The following is a 25,111-nucleotide window of genomic DNA, read 5'->3' on the forward strand; positions in this document are numbered from 1 at the left end:
GACACGAATAAAAACAGCGAGCCGTGTTGTTTTGGGTCAGAGGCAGTTTATTTTAAATGTGATTTCATTTACATTTATAAGCAGCTTTTCTTGACAGCAATTTTGATTAAGTTGCCTTCAGTTCTAAAACAAACCTCTGTTGCTTTCAAACTTAATGTGCTCTGTCCCCAACAAAACATATGAAAATATAATTTAAAGCACAGTTTTCACAGACACAGTACAATACATTCACTATACACGGTATAACAAAATATTCCCATCCTTACCTGTTTAGTAATACTGTCACAATGAATAAGTAAATAGAAATTGAATTTGTTTTATAGTTGAAAGAAACTTAACATGCACAATGACTATTTTATGACTGTTTAGCTGTTGAACTACTGATCCAGCCTACAGTTTCTTGCACTAGAAGGAGCGAAGCTAAATAATAAAATTGCTGGCCTAAAAAATTTTGGTCAATTGTAGGTAGATATGAAATATCCAAGTAGGGCCTTCTTATGCACCAACTAGTTGCTTCTCATGTCTGGATCACCCTTTTAAACATAAGATAACACTGTATATTCAGGACTAAGACCACTCTTCAGAGATCTGAGGAAATTTTTAGAGGGCAGTGTCTTTATAGATACTTTTGTGAATCCCTCATTATGAGGGATTCACAACTTAAGAATATAGAAGCTTACCCCATCTGGCCAGCAGAACTGTCTTCCTTTCGAACGGTCTGAAAGATTGAGGAGGGACACTTGCTTCCCAGCTGTTAAGAAAGACTTGCATCCAATGGGAACATGGGAAGAAAGTGGTAAGCAGTTCGAGCTTGCTTTTCACCAGTTTTGTGGGCAGTTAGCCATCTCTGAGCAATTTTTATTGCATAATGAGGCAACTGGTAAACTCTTGCATGTTTAAGGAATAGCACTTGGGAGAAAAGAACACTCAAGGCATGATGGTATTGTTGGTGAGAAAAACTTCAGGAATGGTCCAGACGTAGGTCACTCTAATGGGTCATATTAGTCACTCTTTGACCACCTGCTGCAAGAAGCACTTAATTGTCAGTAAGGCTCAATTTCGTATTTCAGCAAAATGTTTTATAAAGCTAAACAGACATTTCCAGTGGGAATACAGACCTCTACAATGTGATGGAAAAAGTGCCTTTAATTAAAAAAAAAGTCTAAAAACACAATGAGCATGGAGAAGAGGCAATAAGGGATCTTAACAAAAAGGTTCTCTTTGAAACGTGCTTGGAATTTTAATTCTCATTTGCAACCCACAGGTTTGTTAGGGCAGTGGCTGCAAGAATTGGCAACACATAAAACATTAACTCTGTTGGCAATAGAGAACTACAAAGTGCTTTAAAACTTCACCTAAAGATGAAGATAGAACTAAATTTCACACACACAAAATTTGCACTTAAGTATTTCCTAACATTTTAGGGAAAAGTATTTCACTAAACTGGTATCTTGGTCCAGAAATATCAATAGGCATAAACCGAATCCCTTGCACCCAGCAGGCACTCAATGAATGTGTGTTAATGAGTGAACTGAATAGACTACAAAAATGCCATTTATAACACTAAAATGATTGGTAAGTAAGTCAGATGGCAAGATTTTCAGCTTTTTAAGGGGCAAAAGGACTTGCAAGATAATATAAAACACAGAAAGCACACCTTTTATGTATGTTATTTAAATATGAAAATATTTTTAGCATATTATGTTAAACATTCTTATTTATATTTCCATTACCTAAAGTCTTTCTACTCACAAATACTAACTCCATTATGTAAGGCATGGTAACCAGTTTGATAATGAAGGTATTATTTTGGTTTTGAACATAGTGAGTTGATGTGTTGAAAAACTTCAATCACATTACAATCTTGGAAAAAAAAATCTCAGTGCCAGCCCCTCCTCCCCCCAATTGATATCACTGCAATACAACTAAATAATATGCAACATGCCCTCAATTTTATTTTGTTTTGGGGGAAATGTGAAGAACCTAGAGCTTTTTCTGTTTAGCACCTTATATCAAAGTAATGAAAATGGGTATGATGATTACATGTGCAAATGTACAAAATCATTAACTCTACAAAGATACATCATTCCAAAATTACAGAAAAAATTTAAAGCATGCATTTAATTCTTTAAAGGGTTGCTGAATGCTTCCCCTGAAAAAAGGTGGCTGTTTTCAAAATCAGCAACTGCTGGTGAGGATTTCTTGGCACAGTTATGACCAGCATGTTATTGCTGCATCTTCCTGATAATCTCAGCCGACACCGGGGGATGGAAATTGATTGTATGGTGCCGCAGGCCCTGAGCTGTCTTGTAACTCTTACCACAACGACATTTGAATGGTTTGCGGACACGAATCTGTGTTCTGTGACCATTCTTAGCGTGGTACTTTATGCCATTCACATTCTGTGGAGAAGACAAAATATCACCTATTAGATGCGATCAAAAATGTCTGTCAGATGGGGGAAAACCTTGGTGTGGGTCTGGATTGCACATGCACATCCCCCGAATAGCAGGTGTGTACAGCGTAGGCGTCGCGTGAACTCCATTTCAAGCAGTCTAATGGACTGTGCAGACTGGGTCGCAAACTATGCCTCAGTTATTCTGAAAATGAAAGTACTGGCTTCCTCAAATTTTACACGGGATATATAAGACTGTACAAGAAAACACAGTTTGCTCTGCCTAGAACTTTGCTTCCTCTCTGGAAGAATGTTAACAGAAAAACTGTCTTTTCTAAACACAGGGCAATAGAATTCAAGACATCTATAAATCCTTGATACAGAAACACAGCTTCGGGTTTGCTTCCAGACAGCTGTGAGAATGACCTCTTACCTGGAATTTGTCCATTTTCTGCTGTGCATTAAGCCGGTGTCTCTGCCACTATGGGAGCTATTTGCCCAAATCGTGCCCTAGGATAGTTGTGGGCAGACTGGCCCTTAAACTTCAGAAATCTTAGGTTATGAAAGTCGCAGCAACGTTAAGAGTTCCAGACTTCAAAGTGGAGTACAAGCCGAAGTGAAACATTAAATATCAAAATGCTTTCTGGTCTTCTAGTAACTGGTTTTGCTAGTGCCCTAGCATATTCTATGTAAGACTCCATGCCTAGAATCACTCCTGCAGACCTACTATTGTTCATTCCAATTAAATGGTGAGAAAACAGGCATTAACTGACGGAAGATTTCAGTAAGAATAAATGGGAGAGGTGGTATTAGAGCACAGGTCTCAACGACCACGTCAGCTATGGTCAGATTTGGGAACAAGGGAAGAGAAAAGAGAGGGCTTCAGACAAAGTTGTTGAGAACGGATTGCCAGAAGAGTAGGCTGTTTCCTCAAGTATTATATGAATCTGGTCCCACTGAGCCTGGTCCTAGGCCCACCTGAAGGATTCCAACGCAGAGGTTTTGAACTTGACTCGTGAGACGCCCTTGCTGAGCCCCCAGATACAGGGACGCACTGCTGTGGTTTCGTGAGCACGCAGCACACCGCCTGGCCCCTAGGAGATGCTCAGTAAGCATCTGCGAGTGAATTTGTTAGACAACATGGTTCACTGTTCTGAGTTGCCCTTAAAATGTGCTGAGTGGTTATTACTATTTACATTTCCCTTTCAGAGATTCATAATGCACATTCATATTTTTTAAAAGTCCTTTGGTAGAGAATCCCACTTGACTTCGTTGAACCCGCTGGGGCCAAACAGCCACTCCAGTTGACTGTGTTCAGAGTTGGACTGACGGTTGTCCACCAAGTCGAAGCACAAGGACAGATACCCTCTTCCCTGAACTTGGCTCTCGGCCTTCACCTTTGTTTCTGTCCCTCGTGCATGTGAGGCAAGGAAACCCCTCACTGTTGTTCTAGAGACATTCTAGGGATAACCTGCTGTGGTGGGACATGGGGAGAGCAGGGACAGGGCAGACTCAGACGCATTAAGACGGTGGGTAGATAGCCCCTGCCAGCCTCCTGCTGTTGCAGCCGTCTCAGCAGAAGCTGAGGGATCTGTGTACCGAGCCTGAGCTGACTTCTTGCTGCAACCGCATGAGACACCCAGACAAGAACCACTGAGCTGGGGCCAGGCAACCCGCAGAACCATGAAAGAGAACAGTTTTAAGCTACTTGAAATAATTAAAGGTTTATGATCATTAGAAAAGCACCATCAGCTTTCTAAGTAACAATATAGTAGGAAGTCTCCTGGATCACAAAAACTAGAAATCTGCATTTATCTGCTTACTAATGCCCCACTTACTAGCTCAACAGATACTCACTGAACACCTAGTAGGCTCCTTTCCTGTAGATGAGGGGTGACTCAGACATTTCATGTCCTTGTTTTCACAGGAACTTGTTGCAAGATGGGTCACTACATATCCAGCTACCTGTGTCCCAGTACCACTGACACTCGTCAGAAAATAGGGGAAACCCAAAATAAAAACATTTGACAAGCAAAAAAGCATGCGACTCCGACAGGTACACGGCTTAAATACTCCATCCACGCCCGAGTTTTTATAATTAATTAGGTGAGGGGAAGTTTGAAACCAGAAATTGCTAAAACCACAAGAAGCCAGTCCATCCTGACCAGATCCTGCATTTGCCAGAAGGACAAGCCCAAGGTTGAGGTGATTTCAGCAGGTCCTGGGGTCTGTTCCCAGCTTAAATATAAACACTGTGTTGTGTGTCTGGCCGTGAGACTGTGAGGAAAACATAGCTAACTCCATACATTTGGTTTATTACTCTGGAAAAATCAGTAAGCCAACTGCACATTTGGAAACACATGGCATTTCCAGGGTTGGCCAAAGAACCTAAAAAACCCCCACATTAACTATCTCTTTGTTGCTGTGATTTACAATGTTCACGAGTGTCAGTGGGGCACCTTTATCACAAACGTTAGTACAAGCTCTAATGAGAATCAAGGTTTGCCCCATCTGTTCATTCACACATAGCAGTGGGAACTTTTACTTTCTAACACTTGGGATTTAAAAAGATTCACTGACATTTATAATTGCAGAGAGATCCTGAAGTTTGGTCTTTCAGAAATATGAATAACAAAAATTAATGGCAGGCAACTTGAAAACCAAATGCTTAAATCCTCTGGTCTCCGAAAAGAGGAAAGGGAATTCAACTTCGGAGGGGCAGGCAAGGGAGAAAGAGGAAGGGGGGGTGGGGCACAGAAGGGCAGTAACAAGAGCGTCTCATGCTGAGTACTTGATGTCTCCTGTCTTATCCAGTACTCGTGTTTTAAATAGACACTCCAAGAAGATAGCGAGCAGATAAATGATAGACCTGGGATGGGAAACCAGGCATGCCTGATTCCACAATCCACACTTCCCCAGAATTCCATGTACCTGAAGTGCTAGGTACTTAATTAATGGGTACAACCAGCTGGTGGCCTTTGAAAAACGTAAAAGTTGGGAAGGACTGGGACAGGTCACTCCATCGGGAGAAAATGGTCTATGAATTACAGTGGTCTGACATGGGGCTACCATGTGGAGGAAAGGGAGGGTCTGACGTCAGGGGGCCATGCAAGGACCGCATCAGTTCATTTCCATGCCACGTTCTACCATCAGGAACTACCTGCCCTGATGACGGAACTACCCGCCCTGATGACGGAACTGAACCAGTCAATGGACAACAAACCATTTAAAGGCGCTTCTCAAAACGCCACTCCACATCAAATCACGGAAACAAAGTCTGGATGCCAAGCAGGGCCATGGTGTCCCTGACTGTATTTGATCTTTGTTGTCAGTATTCAGACCTAAGTACAATACGCGACATGTACCCCTTGATATAAAAACCGTAACTTTCAATTTCCTGCAGGCCTTGATGTTCTGCATAAAGGAGAGAATAAAGTCACAGGGATTTGATGAGGAAGAAAAACAGACGCTGGGATGGGTGGGGGTGGTAACATTAGCGTGGAAAGTAAAGCCACTTGTAACTGCGTGGTGACACCAAGCAGCCCAAGAGCCGAGATGCGAGTCGCTCCCGACTGGACCTAGCGTGGCTGCATGTGCAAGGTCGGGGATGAGCCAGGTGGGAATCACATCTTTTAACTCCCTTTGTTAGAGCAATGTGTGTCCAGTGTAGGCAACTGCCGAAATTTAGAGAATACAAAGGGACATAAAAGAACGGGGATAATCACTAACATCTGAGGTAACCCCTTTCAGTACTTTCCCCATGAGAGACACGAGATTGGGTAATCATTAAGTATTTTTTAGAAAGGATTTCGATGGCAGTACTTTATTCCATTTCCCTATTGTTAAGAATTTAGTATTTCCCAAATTTGTGCTGACTGTAAGTAACATGATGAACATCTTTATCAATTTTTGCATCCCTAGAGATGTGCGTGGGATACGTTTCTAGGAGAATTATGGAGCTAAGGAATATGGACATTTTTTTAAAGTTCTGATTATTTACTGCCAAGTTGCAATCCAGAAAGGTGGTCAGGTATGCCCCCACCAGGGCTTCTGATGGGACCCTTACGAGAGGCAAGGACGTTTAGATCCACTGAGGGGGGAGATGCCTTAAGTGCCCTTGTCTCGGAAAACCAACAGCGACACACCTGCCTGGATGTGTATCTAGACATCAGAGGCCGAGCTTCCTTCATGGTGCTGAAACATCAGCGTTCCCCACGCAGCGCAGGGACCCTTTCAGAGAAACTTTCCAGGGGACCGTTTGTTCTGTTTTCCAGTTCTTAAAAGTAGCAAAATTCTAACAACTCTAATATTTAAAATTATCAAAGGAAAAAACCTCAAAGCACTTCAACCCATCTTTTAAAGCCATTCCCAATTACCAGCTAGGGGAGCCCTCTCAAGTCCAAAGAAAAGGGTGTGTGGCACCAAGGTGCACGGGGTCAGTTGTTCAGCCCGGAAGGTGTCTGGGACAAATCCAACAATGAGTCATGCTAGTGCTTTAGGGTTCCGGTGGTCAGCTGGGGGGCCCACACTGTCCTCTTCCCCCCACATTTTGCCTCTGTTCCTTTATCTTCAGAGTGTCTACTTGTCCAAGACCTGTGCCTGGTGCTGACAGCGGAGGGGGCCTGTGAGCTGTACAGACCCTTGGGGTGATAGGGGAGTAAGTGCTCTCCAGTGGTATGAACGGAGCATGTGGAAAGGTCAGGAGACAGACTTCAGTCTGTGTGTGGGGAATCAGTCTGGGAAACTGGTGAGGGCTTCCCAGAAGAGGTGGCATTTGAGCTGTGCTTTTGAGAAATGAGGGGAATTCAATGAGAGGTACTGATGCTTCGAGAAGGGAAGGGGGCATCCTAGGCAAAGGGATTAGTAAGGGAAAAAACATGGAGACTCAGCTGTCCTGCTGGGCCCCTCTCCCCTGCCCTACTCAGTATGAAGTCTGGAAAGTTAGATACCTCATCTTTTGCTTCCGCAAATGCCAAGAAATGGTGAGAAGAGCTGGTCTGGAGTCCATGCCCAAGAAGCTAACTAGTTAGAGACTCCCTGCCAACAGCGGGCAAGGAGTGAGACAAGAGTGAGCCCTGGGAGTAAGCGACGACATGGCAGCACTTCTGGATTCTGCCTGACCCCACAGCACACCGGCTCATTAGACCTTCCTCAAACCAATTCCCAATCCAGCAACCCCGCAGTCACTACGATGCAGTAATTACACGAGAGAACACCACTGCCCTGCGGCCAGTAACTGCCCAGCAGAAAGGTCGTGCTAGGGAACGTGACCACGCTCCTTGCAAGCAGACGGTTAGAAGTGGTTACATGTTTGTTCTTGTCCCATGTGTCGTGACTGGGCATTCTGGCCCAGAAAAGGAAACTCACACTTCCCTCACGGAACTGGGGGCCACTAACGGCCGCCCGTGTCATCTGTCAGTTGGTGCTGAAGCAGCAGCCTCTGCAGCCCAGGCCTCACTCAATTTTCTTTTTGGCCTTCGGTGCAGAAAGAACACTCAAGTCCCCGTCAACCCAGACGTAGACAACTGCAGGAGAAATTGCTGGAAAGCCAGGAAAAATAACAGAAGACTAATGACAAGCAACCAAGAGACCGGGAGAGAAAGCTGTGAGGAAGGGATGAAGCTGGGGGGAAGGAGGGAGCGCCTCATCCTCTTCAGCCAGAATAAAGGCTGCGGCTTCCCCCCCTCACACGACCCCCCCTTTTTGGGCCAGCCTCAGTCTGGGTCATTATCTGCTCCCTCTTTTAACACCGTGGATGTACATGACATCCCTTAAACAGCGCTTGGACACACAAGAGAAGGCCACGGACGGCCAAGGCCCAAGGAACAGAGCCACAGGGAGAGACGCGGCCTCTGGAGATCAGGCAGGAATCGAGAGAATTCTTGCTATCTAGCTTTCTCCACTTTGAAACAACAAAAAAGGAAACCTCTCTCCAGTGCCAGGGCTACCTTCTGGAAAAATGAGCTAGCTGGGGAATCCCTTTGCTTTCCGGCCTCCCCAGGTAACCACCTGGTTCCCTTTCCTCCTCTCCGCCTTCCACGTTTCCGCCGCGGAAAACAGACGTGCGCAACTGAGTCCCGTTGGGCCCTGAGCAGCCCCTGGGCCCCAGGGGACCGTCACGCCTCTGCCCGGCTTCTGTAAGCCACCTGAACAGCCACCCAATGGAGAAGGTGTCTGGCAAATAAACAGGTGACACCCTTGGTACTCTGATAGGACAGGAGTTTGAAGAACATCAAAAACACGATCCTCCTACCAAAAAACCACCCCCACCGCCCCTTTCTCTTGACCTATAGCTCCCGCCCCGATCAGCAAAGGGAAAACGCTACCAAACACCCGAGCCCAGGGGCCTGCCTGACCCCGGCCTGTGTGTCAGGCTTGCTTCCGAAGTGAGGAGCTGCTGCCTGGTGTTTCCAGTTACCGCAGTCATGCCAATGAGGTGCTGCTGCGTTTACCTTGTATCTCTTCTTACATCCGGGAACCGGGCAGGCAAAAGGCTTCTCCTCCCCTCCGTTCATGCACATGGAGCTGAGGATGGCTTCGGAGCTGATGGCGCTCTCCGTGGTCCAGGACTCGTCGCTGTCCGACTCCTCGTAGTCCACCTCCTCCTCGTCGTACTCGCTGCCTGCACGGCCAGAGAGGGGCAAGGGCGGTCAGCAGCAGTCCTGTCCTGCGGTTCCCTGCGGGCCGCCCCCCGCCGCCACCCACCGACAGGAGGACTGGCAGGGACCAGATGGGCCACGGCTACGGCCTGGGGGGGGGGCGTTCCAGACACAAAGGGACCGCCCTGGGGCAGAGACCTGCATTTGCACTTAAGAGACCAGAGGAAGGGTTTCCCAACGATTTGTGGCTGGGAATTTGCAGAGCAAGAGCTTGACCTTGCTTCTGCGGCAGGCCAGTCTGTGCAGGAGGCCCAGACCCAAGATAACCAAGGATGACAGACCCCCCCACCTACAGACACACACACACACACACACACACACACACACACACACACACACACACAAGCTGTGTCTGACATCCCAGTGCGTAGGATTCTGTCCCCATAGTGTCAAGCTTATCGGCCTAGTAAATGCAAAAGTCTGTGGGAGGGGCTTGTATTTTCCACTGAATTAGGTAGCTACACTTGGGTGGGAAAACACTTCAAACCTTCTTCTTTATAGCTTGAGCTGAGAAGACCGTGAGGAAATTTGGAACTAAAAGGGGGTTACCCCAAGCCAGGGAGCAGGGGGACACACACACCTGAAGCTCTGAGCCAAACTCATGGTCAGAATACGAAGTTCTAGCTCGTGGAAGAGCGAACAATTCCTGACCGCATCTGTCCCCAGGGAAGGACACCTGTCTCTCCAGCTCTACCCAGCATTTCCTGGGAGCGCGGCTGCTCCATCCCAGTCACGCTGCTCAGATGGGAGGAGGGGATTCGCTTATATTCCCAAGGTTAAGAGCTCTGCTCAGAATGGAGTTAAAAATCTAGTTGACCGACCTCTGTTCAGGACGGTGGGGACGGAGAACCACTTCCACAAGCAGCCACTTTTTGCTCTTTTTTAATGAGGCCCAAGGCCGTTTATTTTGAGCTTTTGCACAATGCAACCCTGAAGGACATAATTCTACAGATCATAAACAGTGTAAAATAATATGTTGACAAGTCTTAATGCATTTACAAGCCCCGCGGAATAAATGGGAATTATAGCACAACATTAATAAGAATTATATGGTAGCAATTACAGTTGTGAAATTCATCCCCCAGGTGTGAGGCTAAATGGCACCAGGGGCCTGCCTGGGTGCCCCATGGTCTGTCTCTGCTACATCAATTATTTCAACACCAAATATTGGCATTTTTATTGGGTTTCATTTTAATAGGCATTAATAAGATTGTTTGAAGAGCCAACTGAGCCAGGCACAAGGACGCCGGCCTCCGAAGCGAACACTTAAAAGGACCCAAGGAGGAAGGAAGGGACCTCGAGCAGACTGAGTGCCTCTCGTGCCTCAGGCACATTCGATGCAGTATCTTGCTGAATCAGCGGCCCTGTGAGGTGGGGAGGACAGTCACTTCCCTGAACACCAGGAAATCGAGTCCACAGAGGTTCAAGAGCTTATGAATTTTCACTTGGCTATTCGGGGTTACTGCTTCTCCCCCGTCTTGCTTCCCGGCCGCCAATGCCAGCAGCAATCCGAGGGGGTCCCTTTCAGCCTCCTTTGGGTTGCTGGTTCTTCACCATCGACCACTCAGATGGAATTCAGAGTAGTCTGTTCTGAAGCCCGTTTAGAAACTCTTGGGTGGTGCAGAAAAAAACAATTTGGCAAAAGGAGGTTCTGGAATTAAATGTGGGTTTCAGTAACTCTGCCGTGTTCGGCTATAGCCCCCAGAAAGAAGAGACCCAGTTTGGAAAGGCTTGTACAAGACAACACAGGGGTGTCCTCGGCCACGTTTCCGAGTCTGTGAGCAAATGTCGAGATCTGTTTTTAAGTAGGACATTGTTTAGGACATTTTCCTCTTAAACAAATGCCACATGCTGGTGTCCTTTAAATTGCTTGTTAGAAAACTATAAATGCTATTTCACAAAGCTCCTCCAGCCTGACTTCAGAAAGTTAGAATGACTAATTTACCCATCTAATTGGGCTAATTTGTTAACCTGAATACCAAGAACCACGCAACATTTACAGCTGGGGTGGGGGGAACCTCAGACCAACAGAGGGCTTAATGAAGCCCAGCAGAAGATAAAACTTCAAAACGCCACTGGATCAAAGGAGCCAGACCCTGAGGGCTCGATGCTCGGACACAGTGGCCTGGAGACCAGGCGGCAGCCAGCCCCCGAGGGGCAAGTAGGGGGACCACACAATCCATCAGAGTCGGGACGCCCGTGGGAGCGAACGGCAGCGCGGGGTCGCCGGGCAGAACACGGCACCTTCCCTGGCTAACCGGGCCAGCCCCCTCCGGGCACTGGTATGCCACAGGGTCTTGGGTGCTTTGTGAAACTAACCGTCTCCCTGGGTGGGGATCAAGGAGGACCTGTTTATACTTAATTCTGTCCTATAACAAAGAGCGGTGTGCAGAGCTGGCTTCACTTCTTGGCTGGGCACGTCAGCTGAGCGACCAGCTCCTGTCACCCACCTTCTCTTCTATGAAATGGGCACAAATCTCTTCCTTCAGTTTAAGGATTAGAATTCATGTCTAGAGAACATCTGGCACAGGAGGACCTGCCCATGGTAATTGCTCAAAAAATGGAAGACACCGTAACATCATTTTTGTAATAACACTACACGGACATATTACATATAATATTTTTTAGAAAGGCCTCTTATGAAACCGAACAAAAACTAACAATTCTGAAAGACACGGGAATCTCCACTGGAAGAAATACAAGCGGGGCTTCATATCAAGACAGGTCTGCCACTGACAAGCTGTGTGACCCCAGATAAGTGATGTCACCTCTCTGATCCATAGACTCCTCACCTGTAAAATGGGCCACTACAACTGACCAGCTCTTGAGGTCGTGGTGAAGAATAATGGAGTTCCCTTTTCAAACCAATATACTTAGAACCGTGCCTGGCATATGGTAAGCATCAAAGGAGTATTTGGTACATAAACCAGTAAAATGTCACGAGAGCAGTTTCCTTATTTTATCCACTGTTCCCTTGCTCTTGGGGGTACTCACTTTCTTCAAACAGAAGAGCGTGTGGGGGGGCTCTGCCGCTTATCCTAACCGTACCCCACTCGCCAGCCTGTCGTCAAACAGAGCCGGGAGCAGCTGTGAGGCCAGGCCCACCTCTCGGTCTGCAGCCAGAGGGCCCACGCAGGTGGAGACAGCCCGCGCTGTTCTCCAAAAGCCACATGTGCGCACGTGCCGGGGCCCGCCTGGTGCTAACATCTGCAAAACGGGCCGGCGGGCCCGCGGGGTCCCGCACAAAACATCTGCAGACGACAACCGCTCTTCGTCGGCTTTCAAACACCTCAGGACTCTAGAAGAGCTCCCCCGAAACGACAGTTACAAGAACATCCGGGCCAGTCCTCTCTCTTCCCATTACGGAAAAGCAGGAGGGAGCAAGGCCGGTTCCCCCAGCAGTGGCTTCCCTAACAATCTGACCCTAAAAAACTGTATGAGTGTGTGAATGTATTTATTGTGAACGGCATATGTGTACCAATAGGTTACTGCACAAAACAGATACGCAAAGAAAAGGTTAAGGATAAAAGAGTTTAAAAAGTAAATGTATTAGTAGCTGTAATAGGTATTTTATTAAGTGTAATGGTCTCAGATCTCCTTCCTCTGCGCCCACTGTGGGGCCCAGTGCCCTCCCGGCCGGCTAGAGGGGTCCAGTGGAACACATCACAGCCAGCTTCCAGGCCGGCAGCTTGAAATGAGGCTTCCGATGACCCGGGGGGAGCAGGAGGTGACTGGCATTCATTCACACAGGGAACTTATCCAACACTGGCCACGGGCGGAGCGGGTGACGTCTGACGCAGTGTCTACCCCCTCTCCTATCAGCCTACAGAAGAAGGAGCCGGGCCCCGAGCCAGCAGGCAGCGGGACGACAAGGAAACAAGACAAGTTTCTGGTTCTGAACGACCACCACCCAGAATCCATCACCGTTAATTTTCTGCATAATTTTCTAAACAGAAAAAAATTTTAAAGTATTTCCTTGGTGTCACAGAGTGGGAGGGGGGAGCAAAACCAGTAGCCTACCTATAGTTGTGACTGGGGCAGGGAATGGGGAGGAGAGGATTTTGGAGTATGTGAGTCACAGGAGGAATCGACCCCCCTCAGGTGTCCTGCAAGGCTGCCCTCTTAGAAAGCTCTGCTGGGTCATGGAATCCGAATTCTGACAGGAGAAGGAACTCACGGGGCCACCGAACCCCACACTCAGCCGGCCCACAGCGGTCGATGCAGGGGGCCTCTCAGCAGGAACAGGTCACGCTATAGCGTGTCCTCTTTAAACGTCATCTTCCCTCCTCCTCTCCTGTCTCCCTCTCTCCCGGCAAGGGCCCCACTGAAAGGGGTGCAGTGCTCAGTCACAGAACAGAGAAACACCTGCTATGTGCCTTCACCCCCTCCCCACGCTTAATGCTTTGAAGGGCCCAGAGGAAGGCTTCCTCACAACTAAAGAGAAAACCTACAGACCTTAATTAAGAAAAACAAATGAAAGCCACTGGCTGGTTTCGTGGCTCCCAGCCGTGGTCCCCCCCTCCCCCTTGGGGGCTGGCCTGTGCCACCTGGGAAGTGGGCGGTGCAGGAAGACAAGCTGGAGACACTGCCCTTGCGTTTCGAAACAAACGTCGGTTGGCCTGATCAGATTTCTCTATTTGACAAACCCGTTGTTCTCTATTAGAAGAGATACACCCTCGCAGATCTGCGTCTCGACAGGGCCCCGAAACGGAGGAGACGGGCTGGGTGCGGAGCGCACTGGCGGAGCGTAGCCCAAGCAGCCTCGTTGTTCAGACGGTCACGGTCATTGCTTTCGCCGATGCTCCGGTGCAATGCTCCATGGCTGTGAGGGTCCGTCCCAACATGAGTCCCCCCACGGAGTCTGTTCGTCTCCGCACACAAATGGGCAGAAGGAGAAGATTCTAGGAAGGTACTGATGACACAAGAACACTGCCTACTTTTGGTTAGCCTCCTTGTAAGTCATCTGCTCCCCCAATTCTGGCACTTCCTATATACCTGAACCTCTCTGTGTTTACTTGGATTTCTGAATGAAAACCATAGCTAAGAAGGACACATGCTGTTCTGGAACCGGAAAGAGGCGGGAGCTGCCTCTGCCATCTCGGGTGGGGTGCCTCCTGTGCTGGGAGCGGCGCCGTCCACCTGCCCAAACTTTGTTCCCCCCACTCCGACAGAGGGCAGAGCGGGGCTTCAGGAAGTGAGGGGGGTGCTGGAGCCCACCCAGCAAGAAACAGGCCGACAGCACTGGGACGACTTGGGGATTCCGTCCCAAAGTCTGTGCTCCTTTGATTGGTTTTCAAACTGAGGACCCCCCTATGAGGGAGATCGAGATGTGACACACGGAATGGACCCCTGGGAATCCTGGAGAGGAGGGAATACAAGGCCTGCGGGGAGTGGCGGGCTGTGCCTCAGACACGAAGCAGCGGGACCCAGCCCTCCTGGGTGGCCACGGGCCCTTCTTCCACGGAAGAGCCACAGGGGCTGCTTTATCAGGCTCTTCTCGGTCTTAGACATTATGAATTTTAAAATACCATACAGCAATGTCAGAGTTTCTCTAAGGACACGTAATTTCACCGGGCACTGTCCCACACCGACACTGGCCGCCCCTGCTGTCCCTCAGGCGGAGTTTCCCATGGTCGCCCTGCACAGTGGCACCGTCCCCATGTGGGGGCTGAGCTGGGCAGGACAGCTGCACAGACAGGCAGCCCCCGGAGCCCATCTCGGCGGCTCCGTTCGGGAAGTGAGCACAACCGGGTAGATAGGAGTTCATGAGAAGATGATTACGTCCTGCAGGATTGCCAGAAAAAGCTTACTGGTTGTCAGCAAAGTTAGTAAAAACCCGAGCTGGTCTCATGAATCACGTGAAAACACAAGGCGGTCTAGAGCCTCTGTGTACGTACACACACACACACACACACACACACACACACGCAGAGTCGCCCCCCTGGACCCACATCACCGCCCAGGAGCCCTGCTGAGCGTCTCTGCCAAGCTCACTGTCACTCGCCCCAGGAGCCCCTTCAGATCTCATCTGCCTCCTTCCAACCTCTGCTCACCCCGTTACTCTGTGCACGTGGCCTGCTGGCCATTTCAGCCCCTCGAAGCCATCTCATTCCCTGTATGCATAGACATAAAACATTGACATACAGATAGATAAAAATAAGTCAACCTTTTCCAGAAACCCAATACGCCACATTTTTCCTATAATGCGCAGACCATTAATATTCATGCAAAAGTGATAACTGCAGTGACAGCAAATTAAAACTTTCCTGGGGTGTCAAATTCTGGCAAATACATTAGCTAAGAGTTGCCCCTCTGCCTTATAGATTTATCGTTACAAATCAGCTTTAATTGGTACTGACCCACTTTACAGGAGCTGCTGCAACAACAGTCGAGAAATTGGCAATGTAACGACTTCGATGGAAGACACACTGATGGCCCCCAGGACCACGTGCCGAGCCTTGAAAATGCTTGACCTCCTTGCTCCTGGCCTCAGCTCATTCCTGGAATGTCCTCTCCCCATCTGCTCCTGAACTATGGAAATGGTCCCAGCTCTCCCAGCCAGAAGTACCCTCTCCCTCATAGGACTTAACACTTTCTAACTTATTTGGAGGCACTTGGTCGTTATCTTTGCTAACATGCCCAGGGCTGTGCTTGCTCTTAAGGAGCCAACGACACGTGTTTGTTGAATGAATTAATGAGGAATAGACTTCACGGGTTCTAGCAAAAGGGGACCCAAGATTACAAAGTTTGTACTCTCACGGACCTTCTACAGTCTTGGGAAAAAAGTGAATAAATTATATTACCTGCCTGTTTAAAACTCTCCAATGGCTTCCCATATCAAGGAGCAACCCAATGCCTGATCATGACCTTACTCCATATCATAGTTGTTTGGAATTTTAATATCTGAAGTGTTTTTTTTAATAAGAAAACTTAAATATTTGTGTTTTGTTTAGTGCTAAATTTTACACCTGTAAGTTTAACAAATATTTCTAAATATTCAAATACTATTAAGTAAATTAAAAAAAATTTTTTTTTTAAGATTTTATTTATTTATTTGACAGAGATAGAGACAGCCAGCGAGAGAGGGAACACAAGCAGGGGGAGTGGAAGAGGGAGAAGCAGGCTCATAGCGGAGGACCCCGATGTGGGGCTCGATCCCATAATGCTGGGATCACGCCCTGAGCTGAAGGCAGACGCTTAACCGCTGTGCCACCCAGGCGCCCCAATAAAAAAATTTTTTTAAGTAAGCTTTGTGCTCAACGTGAGGCTTGAACTCAGGACCCCAAGATCAAGAGCTGCATGCCCTACCAACTGAGCTGGCCAGATGCCCCAAAATATAATTTTTTAAAATACAATGCTCTTATACATTTAAGTGTTAATTACAAACCTGGTGAAATTCCACACATCTCAACTAAAACTGTGCCAACTCTACCATTTAAGTAGTTAAGCTTTAAAATCTCTTAAACACAGACAATCAGACAAACGATCGCAATGACTATAAAACCTATATTTAACCTATAACACAAGTTGGTCCTATAGATTTATTTTTTCATGATTTTCATCCTTAGTTTTGACCCTCCTGGGGTTACTAGAACCTGGCAAGACCTACAAGGAACAAAAGCTGATTTTGGCCAGAGGAAGGCAGAGGTTCTGAGTTACTGACCCACTGACACTCGGTCAGGTTCAGGAGTGAGCCTGCATGTCCTGGGCTGGATGCCTGGGATCTTCACTCAAGGTTCACTTGCTCAATAGACAGGATTTTTAAAGCCTGTGTCTTTCTTGCCACATCACGTCTTCAATATAATCACTAGGGGCCTCTGGAGATTGCATCTCCTGGGGAAAAGGCTTCCCTCCCAGGGCACGTGGCTCTTCCCCGCATCTTGCAACCCTCCCTCGCACAGACCCCCTTCCCGTCGTTTGTGACGGGCTGCTGGCTGGTCTCTCCTATGCTCGCCGCAGTTCCTACTTTTCCTGCAACTTTGGGGCTTACTTATAACTCCCTGCCCGTCTGCTGACAGAGGTGGAGAAAAAGAACACGGGTATTTCGTACACAGACATCCACTTCACAGAACACAGGGCCACCTGTGCCAGTGCACCCGGGCAGAGGTGAGAAGAAACACATCCTCTGATTTCCACCGTTCTTCCATTACAGCTACTTGTGGATACACTTTACATTAACTTCTCCAATGTTCGGTATTATTTTGGACTCAATTCACAGACTCAGTTAATGACCAGTCATCACTATATTCTTTGATGCTCAAATGACTACAGCTTGGACGCTGGAAGCCCTTTCAAGTGGTCTCCTGACTTTACAGTATTTTCTGTTATTAATTTACATTTTCTTCTCTTTGACCAAAGTTATCATTGCACACAGTAAAAAGTTAGTTGGATAGTTCTCCGTGGCTGACAATGAAAAAGAGGGGTCCTCTGTCTCCTCCTCTCTCTGTCCTCTTCTCTCCCTGCTCCCCATGCTTACATCTCTCTACCTGGGATTTGTCTCATGGCTTCTAAACAACACGAGCCTACCGTTCCTTTTTGATCCCTATATGCGAGATAAGAATTTTTGTCTTTGGGGCGCCTGGCGGGCTCAGTCGGTGGAGTGTACAACTCTTGATCTTGGGGTTGTGGGTTGGAGCCCCAGGTTGGTGTGGATATTACTTAAAAAGGTAAAATCTTAAAAAAAAAAAAAAAAAGAATTTTGGTCTTTTACATATGTCCAAGCCCGCCCTGCACTTCCCCTTCTCTTAGGAGAACTGCGTCATGACATTGGTTTCGTCACTGTTCAATGTTTACATTATCACGACACTGGCCCACTCAATGAACTACGACATTTTTGTTGTCCTAGGAGTTAAGCAGCACATTTCCAGAGCCTATGTGTCCTCCACACCATCCTCATCGTCACAAGGGCAGCTGACACTTACTTGGGGGCTCCCCACATGCCATTATCTCAACAAGGCTAAGAGGTTGCTACTAGGATTATCCTCATTTTACATACAACAGAGGCTCAGAGAGGCAGAGTGCCTGGTCTGAGGCTGCGAAGCTTTTCCATGGCAGAGCAAGGGTTCCACCCTGGCCACCTGGATCTGGCGACTGTGTTCCTAACCAGTATACTGCACTGCTCACTTGAATTCATCTCAAACTCAGCTCAAATGTCACCACCTCCAAGAAGCCAGCCCTGATTACCTGACTACTTCTGCAGGCACAATGTCCTCTGCACTGAGTGCCCTTCTCACAGCACATCCAACTTTCTAAATGATGTTGTTCTTGTCTTTGTTAGCTTTCTTCCTCACCAGAAAGCAAGCTCCGCATCACTGAATTCCTGGAGTCCTTAAAAGTGCCTGGCACACAGTAGGCACTCAATATATATTTGCTGAACAAACAAATGAAAGGCAAGGGCAATGACGTCAGGCTTCCTGACACCCACGCCATGCTGCCCAACTACCTGGTGATGTCACTTGGGGTGGAGGGGGGGTTGGGGGGGAGAGATTTAAGCGTGGGGGCAAAGTGAAGATACAAAGTAATTAGCGATCTGAGATGCAGGTTCCGCTGCTTAACGGCAAATGAGATGCACAAATCCAATTCCCTGTCACTTGCCTCTGCGTTGATTTTTTTTTTAAGCTTTTATTTTTAAGTAATCACTACACCCACCATGGGGCTTGAACTTATGACCCCGAAATCAAGAGTCACACGCTCCACTGAGCCAGCCAGGAGCCCCACTCTGGTTTTTCTGACAAAATCGAAAGGGTTATTACAGGCAGCTGCACTTCCCACCAGTTCACTGACAAAAAGGGGAGCCCTGGAGAAATGCTTAGGCTGCCCCCCCTCCGCAAAGAACCTGCCAGCGTTGTAAACAGAGCGTAGACTCCGCCAGGAGGGCATAGCCCTACCTGCCACCTGGCCACTGCGGTGTGACTGCCAGCAGGGTGAGGGCGAAGGTGTGTGCGGACAGGTGGTGACTCCCCCTGGCTCCTTCACCCTCCATCGGGAGTGGGGAGGATGTTGCTCTAACTCCATGGGCTGTGCCTTACTTTGAGGTCAAGATCAAGGCTGTAGCAATCAGCATCTTCTAAACACTGGAAATTCAGATTTTAAAGCAATTCCATGAAGCAAGAGCGAGACTGTATTTGAACAGGCATGTTCTCAGAAAAAGATGAAAAGAAACACATAGAAAAACTGGCCCCTTCCTCATTAACCCTTCACTGTTATGCCTCAATCCTTTTCTTCTATTCTGAGACCTTGCGTTCTGTGCTTTTTTGTGACCTACTTGTCCCTAGCTCTGATTGCGTCATTCCCACATCCCCCACCCACCCGGAAGAGTCCTGTCTCCAATGTAGAGCTCCCACTGGGCGTTGTTGATGGTCTGGGTACCCAGTCTCCCGGCTTTTCGTCTTGGTGGGAGGAGAAAGAAATAGCCCCCCAAACAAAACAATGCCATCTCCTCTCTTGCCCCCAGCTCTTGGCTATTTTTCAGGAAAAATGAGCAATAAAAAGTGACGTCTTGTACACCTGAAACAAGTGTAACACTGTTGTGTCAACTACAGAAACAAAGAAATGATGACGCGTCCTCAGTACAGCACAGATTTCAGCCGTATCCACCCCCTCCCACTTGTTGCCCGCAGTGAAGAGTTCTACTCTTTCACCTCCGGGGAGAACAAAATGGCGCCTTTTCTCTTGGTCTTCTAGTGGCAGCTCAGGATTCATGGTCATTTAACGTAAAGTTTCTTGTGACAACATTTGAGACCTACTTCGAATGCAGAGTCCTAGTGTTTTTAAACTGTGGACTGTGACCCATAAGCGGGCTGTAAATCAATTTGGTGGGGCAATTAAACACATAAGGATAGAACAGAAGAGAAAGCGTCTGAGTGTCAAGATGTGTTCATTAAGCTTCTGTTTCCGGTGTGTGTCTCAGTGTAAAACAGTTCTCACTATGTGTCACAGCAAAAACGCTTCAGGCCATGTTTGACCATTAGCATCTCGGTTTATAGAACTTCTAACTAAAAGAACCATTTTATCCAGATGAGAAAGTCACCAAACAATTTTAACCGACATTTAAATAGGATGTAAAACAGGCTCAAAGAGAGAAAGATCATTTCTGGTGACCATCAACAAGGTCTCATGTCAGCTAGCAGGAACCTACACGGTCCCCGAGAAGGTGGGCTGTTGGCAAACTGACCTCAGGACCATCAGGAGGGCGCACATACATGGGGGCCAACGGGTGACAGGTGAAATATGAAGCTGACAGGTGTATGCAATGGGTAGAAAGTATGAGAAAGTATGAGGGCAGTTCTTCCCTGATTCAGGTGTCCTTCAAGACCGTGTGCCACCACCATCTTTTTGAATATTCTCAAGGACAATCTTTGTTTTCAGAGTAGGTGAATCTGGTTCTAAAGAATGGCCCAAGTCACTCACAGACCTTGTGCTGAATCAAGAAGGGTCGTGCATGGCACCCTGGACTCTGCCCGCTCTGTCATCAAGTTGCCGAAGAGAATCGTTCTCAGAGTTTCAAATCTTGCAGCCAAGCCAGCAAGCACGGTGCCTTTGAGGGGTGAGCAGGCCTTCTGGAGCCAATGCTGTGGGCCAGACCCAGAGAATCACAACTGCCCAGAACCAGGAGGGAGCTGGAGCCGAACTCAGAAAGGGGAGATCTCGGTGTGTCCCAGGGCAGCTGGCAGACGCATCTTCCCTCTCACCTGGATGGGCTCACTGGGAGATCACCACCACTGGGCAAGTTCCCCTTGTTCCCTGCAGCGTCCCCAGTACCGAGCAGTTCCCAGCCGGAGCCGGCCTGCGCTTATCTTCATGCAATGAGGGAAATCCACAGCAGAGGCCCCTGCCCCGGAAGGACATTTGCTACATGATACAAATGCACACAGGTATGTGTATGTAATACATACATCTTGTACTTCGTGATTATGCGTATTTAAAACACAGTACGATTTGGATATAACATGAAAGGAAGGACGGTGATGACATCAGGCATTACCACCTGCGAGAAGCGCAGACAAGCTTCATCCTCCGGTTAAATCTGACCAGCCCAGCTACAGCTGAACCCTGTCCGGAGGCTGTGTGGGGAGGCGGGTCATTCAGGGGCTTGGGAGCAGGCTGCCTGCATTAGGATTCTGGCTGTGCTGTTATGGGCTTCCGACCAGTGATTTCACCTCTTTCTACCTCCGTTTTGTCATGGGTAAAACCACAGGAACACTAGAGCTGCCCTCAGAGGGCTGCTGAGAAGACTGTACGATTTCGCACGGAGAGGGTGATCAGATTAATTTCTGGCATATACTTGCGTGCTGTAGCAGCGCTAGCCGGAAATACTATTTTAATGAGTAATTAAAAATTGTCTAGACTTGAAAGAAATGACCAGGGTCAGACAAAGCCTAACAAGAAATCACCTGGTTACAGTCGTCTGCCAAAACCGCACAAAAATGTCTGATTGCAGTTTACATTTCCAGTACAATGGATTAAGATACTGATTTCTAATGCTGTCGGGGGGTGGGGGGGACGTTGATTTAGGATTGCACTGCTGAACTGGTTTTTGTTAGTTCATTCATCACACTGGAGCCCCGGGGATGAAAAAGACAAAGTCTCTCTGCCTGGAGGTGTGCAGTGAGGATGCGGGCACCCCGATGGTTCGCAACCACACTGTGGACTCCTGCGCCGCGGGAATGCCCTGCTTTTCAAAACATCAACTCTGAGGGGCACCTGGGTGGCTCAGTCGGTTAAGCATCTGCCTTCGGCTCAGGCCATGATCTCAGGGTCCTGGGATCGAGTCCCACGGCGGGCTCCCTGCTCAGTGGGAGCCTGTATCTCCCTCTGCCCCTCACCCCTGCTTGTGTTCGCTCTTGCTCTCTCACTCTTCTCTGCCTCAAATAAATAAAACCTTAAAAAACAAAAGAAACGATGAACTCTGAAGACAACGGGAGCGAGGAGCTGGTCGTGACACAGGTGCGGCCTCCCGTGCAGTGAGCGCTGAGGCCCCTGCCAGAGCGGGCTCCTGCCGGCATGTCTCCCCTCCGATCTCGGAAACACAATGTGCGGTGTTCAGAGTGCACACCTCCAGACAGGGTGCACGGCTCAGTGCGGAGGCGGGGGGGGGGGGGGGAGCTCCGAGGGGAGTGAGGGCGGGAGAGGATGGTGGATACTGGGAGCGACGCTGCCATCGTCAAGCTGACAATGGACGAGGGTCCGCCGGCAAATGCCAGCGTCTCGAGCGTCGGAGGAACAGTCTGTTCCCAAATGCGGCAGGACACGAACATGCACCACAGCAGAAAAGACGTTGCTCCCCTGGGGAACCGTGTCAGGAGAGTCACTGAAAGTTCACACACATCTCAGCGATCTTCCATAAAAGCTGAATTTCACACTTCGTCCCATGTGGCAGCTACAGCCTGGGCTGCTTGAAAAACGAGTTTTACGAGAGTACTTCTGATTTTTAAGAAGGCTATTTGGCTTCATAACGGGGCAGCTTCCAGAAAGCACTGGGGACGTCGGGTTCACATACCGCACATGTCGGGCCAGTGCCGCGCTCCTCGGGGCTGTGGTGAAGTCTGGACAACGGCACACCTGTGACGAACCCTGACAAAAGCGATGGGGGGAAACGGCAGGGGCAAGAATTCCCAGTTCGAGAGATCGTCTGAAGCATGTTGTAGAAGGGAGTCAGACTTTCCACACACCAGGCATGACGAGAAAGGCTCGGGTGGCCGCAGGCAGGCTCTCCCTGCTCCCAGCGCCAGCCCCTCCCTACGCGCTCAGTTACCAACAGCTCCCCACCCCGGGGCGGGGGGGTGGCAGGTTCTCGAAGGCCCAGGTCTTAGTGTGACTTTCCAGTGACCTGGCGGCACTTTCTCTTTTATTTCTATTTTTTCCGGCAATATCTCACACGGTCACAAAAGGACACTTTGGAGCCTGACAGTGTGGGTCCCAATGTTGGCTCCTTCACCGACTCCCTCGGTGACCTTGGGCAACTCGCTCGAGTTCTCTTTGCCACAGAACCCACAGCAGAGCATTAGATGAGCTGATACATACACACATATATACACACCTGCCACTTAGCACTACCTGTCGTTAGCATTTTCACTGGCTGAGTAGACAGGTGATTTCAGAAACTGAAAAGTCAATCAGGATGATGGCTGTGGCTCAGTTGTTTTTTAAGACCTAGGGTCAGTGACAGACCCCAGGAGCTACAGAGGTCGACAAAGTCGCCCACTGGCACTCGCATGGCCGTGGCTGGTTCCTGCCCCCTTGCTCGGCTCCCCTGCCCCAGGCTGGGCTGGCTCTCATGCTCTCGCTTCTCCCTCTTGGCTTGCCCTGGCCTGCTGGTGTCTTCCCTAAGCCAGAGCCTGCTTTGACAACTCTGCCCCCTGGCCACCACCTCCAGATTCATCTACCCTGAGCGTTCCTCGGCTTCCACCCTGGACGAGAACTCGGAATGGCTCGCTCTGGCCTGACTCTCTCAACTCCCCTGACATAGGACATGTGTCGTGAGACGAAGACATGATGCTACTTCCCCAGAAGACTCCATTCTTCTCTAAGTTGACACAGTTGATTTGGGGGCTCTCAGGCAACTGCCTTGCTTCGTCCAAGCCCCAGCTCCCCCCCCCGGAAACAGAGAGCTGCGGCAGTGTGTCTCTGACCGCAGGTAAGGACCGCGTCAGTACACAGAAGCGGCTTTTCCCAGAGCCCGGCAGAGAATGGGGTTGACGGTCACATGCACTGAGAACACGAGGTCCTTCTTCCTTCCCCAGAACAGAGAAAAGCGGACTCTTGTCCTCGTGCCCTCTTCAGCTTCTGGTCTCTCTGGACACAGGCATCATGAGACTGGAAATCCGGATTCGCAGGCTGACTCTTCTCAGTGTGTTTATACTAAGTCACGTCTAACAGAACGATGCCATATAAATGCCACACGGTGATAAACAAGAGGCTTTCCCATGGTTCAGGAACAAGACTAAGGGTTTATGATGAGACATCTACTGAAGGCTGGAAAGAGGAACGGTGGTGAGTCTGATAAGCCACACCTATCGGTCCCCAGACAAGCGGCAACAGAAATAAGGAAAGACCCGTCATTCTGCCCAACCGCTCACATGGACGTGTGAGGGAGGATATACTGACAAGTCTGACTCCAAAATCACCAGGTGCTTACGTTCTGTTCCACCTGGGCTGCCTGTGGCCAGTCTGGAGGGGAATTTGTGTCGTAGATGAGGCCCAACCAGTTATTTCTGAGGCTTTAGACGGCTGCGTCTTGACGGTGCCAGCCCTGCTCCTCCCCTCCTCCCCGCTTCCAAGACACATTATCAAACCTACGAAGGGGCTTCTGTTTGGGTCACTTCCTTGTGTAATAATCCCCCAGGAGAACGGATGGGCTGCTTTCTGGCCTGTTTTCCAGAATCCTATCTGGGAGCGGGCAGGCCGGGAAGACGCCCTGCCCACCATCTTTAACAAGTGCTAGGAAGTAGGCTTTGTCCATAAAAAACAAAAATAGAAGCACAGTGACAAAAGACCACCATGTCATGGTCCTTTTGCCATTTTCTTCTCTTTTAGAGACAGGAAATGCCATTTCTACCAAGATCTGACTCTCTGTGCAAAATAAAGGAAAAAATTTGAAGGTCTGTGTCTCCTTTTCCTAGACTCTCCACTAATTGGCCTCACCTCTCTAATCTCATTTAAAAAGCACCCCTGCCCCACACCTGGGTGGCTCAGTTGGGTGGGTGTCCGACTCTTGACCTCAGCTCAGGTCTTGATCTCAGGGTTGTGAGTTCAAGCCCCACACTGGAGCCTACTTAAAAAAATTAAAAATAAAGTAATAAAATAATAAAAAAAAAGCACCCCTGCCCCAATTAGCTCCTCTTCTCTGGGACCTTATAGGAGCTGTTTTCACTACTCTGACCCTCCAACCTCCCTCGTCTCCTCTTCTGCCTCTACTCCAGCCTCTACCTGCCCCTCTCAAGGAGGTCTTTCAGCTCTGTTTTCGGTTCTAGGAGAGCCTGGACTCGCTTTTATCTTCTCCTCTACAAGTCCTGAGTACACCATCAATATATACTTTCTGACTGATTTCAAAATGCCC

General features: G+C 48.7%; 1 protein-coding gene across 2 annotated transcripts in view; it reads right to left on the minus strand.

Moving 5' to 3' along the window:
• Positions 1 to 29: 29 nt before the first annotated feature.
• The window catches only part of JAZF1 (JAZF zinc finger 1), a 320,632-nt gene continuing 295,550 nt past the window's right edge, over positions 30 to 25,111 (minus strand). For both annotated transcript variants that reach the window (XM_026508404.4, XM_044387292.3), the window contains exons 4-5: positions 8,848 to 9,017; positions 30 to 2,402 (exon numbers count right to left, since the gene is read on the minus strand). In XM_026508404.4, the coding sequence (XP_026364189.1) occupies positions 2,226 to 2,402; positions 8,848 to 9,017 (347 nt within the window). In that variant the 3' untranslated portion in view covers positions 30 to 2,225. The remainder of the gene's footprint in view (positions 2,403 to 8,847; positions 9,018 to 25,111) is intronic.

Source organism: Ursus arctos, unplaced genomic scaffold, assembly GCF_023065955.2.
Source record: "Ursus arctos isolate Adak ecotype North America unplaced genomic scaffold, UrsArc2.0 scaffold_3, whole genome shotgun sequence".
Taxonomy (NCBI): domain Eukaryota; kingdom Metazoa; phylum Chordata; class Mammalia; order Carnivora; family Ursidae; genus Ursus; species Ursus arctos.